At 36.2% G+C, this 4,521-nt stretch overlaps 1 protein-coding gene across 1 annotated transcript in view; it reads left to right on the top strand.

The window, feature by feature from the left end:
• Window positions 1-4,521, top strand: part of LOC105627424 (caskin-1) — a 12,962-nt gene that overhangs the window by 7,485 nt on the left and 956 nt on the right. The window contains exons 2-6 of the mRNA XM_012208707.1: window positions 129-407; window positions 1,173-1,496; window positions 1,990-2,327; window positions 2,461-2,847; window positions 4,004-4,465. Coding sequence (XP_012064097.1) covers window positions 129-407; window positions 1,173-1,496; window positions 1,990-2,327; window positions 2,461-2,847; window positions 4,004-4,465 — 1,790 coding nt within the window. The remainder of the gene's footprint in view (window positions 1-128; window positions 408-1,172; window positions 1,497-1,989; window positions 2,328-2,460; window positions 2,848-4,003; window positions 4,466-4,521) is intronic.

The following is a 4,521-nucleotide window of genomic DNA, read 5'->3' as shown; positions in this document are numbered from 1 at the left end:
TAAATATTTTATTATATATATATATATATATATATACCAATTATGCATATAAATGTAGAAAAACTGAAAAATATGTAGTCTGAAATATCATGCAGCAATGGATTAACTTCTTTTTCTGTTTCTTACAGTTGGCGGAATGAGTCGGCCATCCAAAGCCGTGACTCAAGCAAAGAAAGTAGCTCCACCAGCTGTACCAGATGTGTTTCGACATTCCGGTTCCTCTTTCGGCTCGGCTGGATATGCTAGCAGCGAGGATAATTGCTTCCTCTCTGGAAGCGGCCCCGGAGGTACGACAGACGATGGTTCCTACGTGGTGCCATCTGGAAAAAGTCCAGGACCTATTTTTACACATTCGGGCTTCACCTTTCCGCCGGTGATTGGCAAGTATGCCCATGCCGAAGATCAAGGTGCGAATTATATGTAAAGTTATATTATTAGATTAATTCTTTTCTAACACGAAGAGTGTAAAATAAGAATGGACATGATCGAGTATTTATTTTAAAAATCGATTATAAATAGATGAAACTGTAAATCGACGCTTTTCGACTATAGTGTAATTAAGATGCAGATAATCTTGTCCGTCATTCCTGTCGACCTGTTCTTCTTAATACGTTAAGCCTCTGGCCTGTGTTATACTTCTCATATGCTCTTGTGATGCGCATGCTGATTATTTAATTGAGCATATATCGACCTCAATACTAAAAAGTAACTGATTGATTGTTTGAATAATCGATTCCTAGATAGCTAAATCTATGGTGGAAGGATAATATTCTTGGAAGATATCCTTTCACCTAAATTTATCGGAAACAAATTTTATCAAGGTAAAAATTCGCTCGCATTTTATCTTTGTTTCTATTTTATCTATCTTTCTTATATGAAGATTACATATATGACAACTAATATTTTTGTAAGAGCTTATTAGAATAAAAAAATTATTAAATTGTTTGTACAATTTAGTAAGTAATATTACTATTCTAAGAATTCTCTTCTTATGTGTTTTAAGATTGAAAAAGATTTTAATATGCGTTGTAACAATCAAATATAAGATTTCTCTTTTATTTAATTAAATCTATTCTCATTGGTCTAAAAATTCGTATCACATTATTTATAATACTAATTTCAAAGTACTATATAATATAATTGTAAAATACGAATGTTTGGATATTTCTTAGGTATTGATATGACCCAGAGTCCTGGTAGAGACAGTCCTGGTAGTTCCGGATCAGGTTCCGGTTCTAGACATTCTACGGCATCATTGGATTCTGGAAGAGCGTCTGGATATCACTTAGGACTTAGAGGGCCTGGTGCTCTTGCCTCGTCTCCTAGATGCTCTATTAGTTCACTCGGGAGTCATCCTGATCGACCGACAGATCTTGACGTCGTTCACGCTTGGTTAACTGAACTCCAATTCGAGGAATATTTTCCTTTATTCGCTTCCGCTGGTTATGACCTTGCAACTATAACGCGTATGACACCAGAGGATCTCACGGCTATAGGTAAAGCATATATTGTAATAACGAGTCTAATCTAAGTATGTTTAGATTAGATATGTTTATCTAGTTTATAAGTATTACTATAGTTACAAAGTCTCTCCAAAACTCGGTTCGTAAGCCGAAACACTTCCACATTTCTACTGTCTCGATAGAGCGAAACGAAGCGTAAATAATAAAAGGATAGATGCCAGCGTTCCGCCTGATTCAGGTCTATCTAAACATCGTTGAAATGCAATGTTGCAATGTATTACTGCAAACTTCTGTGCTGTATAGAAGAACATTCAATCATATTTTCTCTCTCAACTTCACTTTTCGGCGCTTGGACAGACCTGAATTCTAGCGTTCAGACTTTTAGTGTTTATCTTTTGTTATTTACGCTCCATCTCACTCTATCGAGACGGCGGAGAGATGGCTGAAGAAAGCGTTTCGGCTCACGGGCCAAATTTTAACAGGCCTGATTAAACAAATATACATTTTTTTATACATTACATTATAGGTATCAAAAAACCTAATCATAGAAAACGACTAAAAGCGGAAATAGATAATTTAAATATAGGAGATGGTTTACCAGAACATGTGCCTGGATCGCTCGAAGAATGGCTCAGGCTTCTCAGACTTGAGGAATATCTTGGTGCTCTTCATCAACAGGGTATGCGATCCGTCGAAGACGTAACAACTCTCACTTGGGAGGATCTTGAAGACATTGGTATAGTACGGTTAGGACATCAGAAAAAATTATTGTTAGCAATTAAAAGAGTTAAAGATATTCGCGCTGGCAAGCGTATACAACCACTTGATCTTGCGCGCTTGCCGCCACATCCTGGGCATACACAGGTAAATTATAAATTCTCTCTATTTTTTCTCATCAGTATCGAATTTAGTTGGAAAAAAATCTCCTAATTATTTTAATCAATATATTAACAATGTCATGCAATAATAAATTACTGTATAATTTATGATTTTTTAGGACGTTGTTATTCAACGAAGTGGACCTGATTTACCATCACCTGATGAAAATTGTTCTTCGCCTGTACTTAGATCTTTTCAAAGAGGTGGAAGCGATACTACTTCTGATGTTACTTGGAAAAGTATGTACGCCGCGTTTCCAACCGATTACAATACAGTTGGCCGTACTAGCTCCCGAGGAAAATCTTTGGAAAGTTTAGAGGATGCGCCTCTTGGTTATCCTCCATCACCAGCTCCAACATCGCATCCACAATCCCTCGATTGGCGTCCACGCAGTTTTGAAGATGGTGATCTTACACCTACAAATGATGTTTCCGTTGTAGATGCTGGTGGGGGCACTCTTCCACGACCAAGACATTGTCTCGTTCGTCCACGACCTGTAGCCAAGGTATGTTCGATTGTCTCGAATATATAGATACAAGCAAAAATAAATGAACGAAAAAAATTTATTTGCTGATTTGATGGTTTTAATCCAAACATTATGTCAATACGCTTATATATAAAGTACATACAGACTTTTATATATTACACTTTACTAACTGCCCATATTTCCTTACGTAAAAGTAACTGCCTGCGAATTGAGCAGGGAGCAACAAACTCTTGCATAACATAAGGCATAAGAAATTCAACTAATCAGAGTTCTTTATTTCATGAAAAAAAAGGAAATAAAGTATTTTCTTACGCATTATATATTATGTGTATCCACATGAAACGAGTACCATCCCCTCCCTCCCCTTCTTACTTAGGGATGCGACTTTTCATGTGAAGCGAGTTCCACTTCACTTTCTTCTCTGCTTACGAGCTTCACGTTAACGGAATACGGAATAATTTCTATATTAAACAGAGTTTACGATATTGAAACGATCTAAATATGGCGGTGCTGGAAGTGACGGTGGAGATTCGAACTCTAATGGGAGTTCGATATTTCTTTTATGTACAGGATTCTATAATAGACCGTCGTTGTAGGGTAGACGCGTGGAGTCATTACGCAAGGATAAAGGTTTGGAATAGTTTGGGATTAATTCTTAATATTGCATATAGCAGAAAACGATATATTTTAAGTTTTTTTTCATAACTTTTATTATTAATAAAAATAACAACGAGCGATGCTAAAATCTATTCGAGGTCACTTAAAATAATGACCTTGATAACATATGTCAAGGTTATTGAATTTTGAAAAAGCTGACTTTAAATGTTTGCTTTAGTTTGAAATGCTTTTAATTTTTCAATAAATGAATTAAACAATTAATCAGAAGATTATGCGTATTTTAGAAAAATAATCACTAAACATGTCTGTGAATATGCAATAACAATATATAATTTATGATATTCTTGAAGATCTAGCCATATAATTGTAATCAATTTGCAACATGACTGATTAAAAAACGTAAAGCAATCAATTGGTTTAATGAAATCTCGCAATATGTTTGAGAAAGAATCGGCTAAAGTGAAAAATTTACGACATGGCATAGGATATAGCTTGTTTTAGACATAGTTTTAGACATAGTTTTAATTTTGGTCGTGATATACGTATGTAATTTCAGGTTACTGCAACACCAGGTCAATATAAATCCTTACCGAGAGACTTGAATAACAAATATCAATTAACATATGGACTCGAAAGTAGTCCACATCTTCCAAAACGATGTCCTCCATCACCTCCAAGGCGACAAAGCTCTAGAGATACAACTAGTTCTTCCGTAATCGCTGTTGGTGGCTCGGTGATCGGTGACGTTGTGATAGACTGCAGCGGGCCAGTGCCAACCGCTTCATGTGACGATCATCTTATTCATCATCATCAACATTTGCTTCATCATCCATCGCCGCCACCACCGGCGCCTACGCCGGTGTCTACGTCAGCTTCTTCCACACCACCGCAATTAAATCGACCATCTTCTTCCATGTCACGTTCTTGGGGTAGCGTTAGCGTTAACATTAACGAAGAACACGAGTTAATTGCATCTCTCGCTCTGCAACATCGCAACGGATCAGATGCTAGTTTTAAAGTATGTTAATTTTGAAAGTTTTTACATATCTATTTAATTTTTTTTGCATTTTTTAA

The sequence above is a fragment of the Atta cephalotes genome (assembly GCF_000143395.1).
Source record: "Atta cephalotes unplaced genomic scaffold scaffold00009, whole genome shotgun sequence".
Classification (NCBI taxonomy): domain Eukaryota; kingdom Metazoa; phylum Arthropoda; class Insecta; order Hymenoptera; family Formicidae; genus Atta; species Atta cephalotes.
The sequence above is the reverse complement of the archived record's forward strand: the minus strand, read 5'-3'. Positions and strand labels throughout refer to the sequence as shown.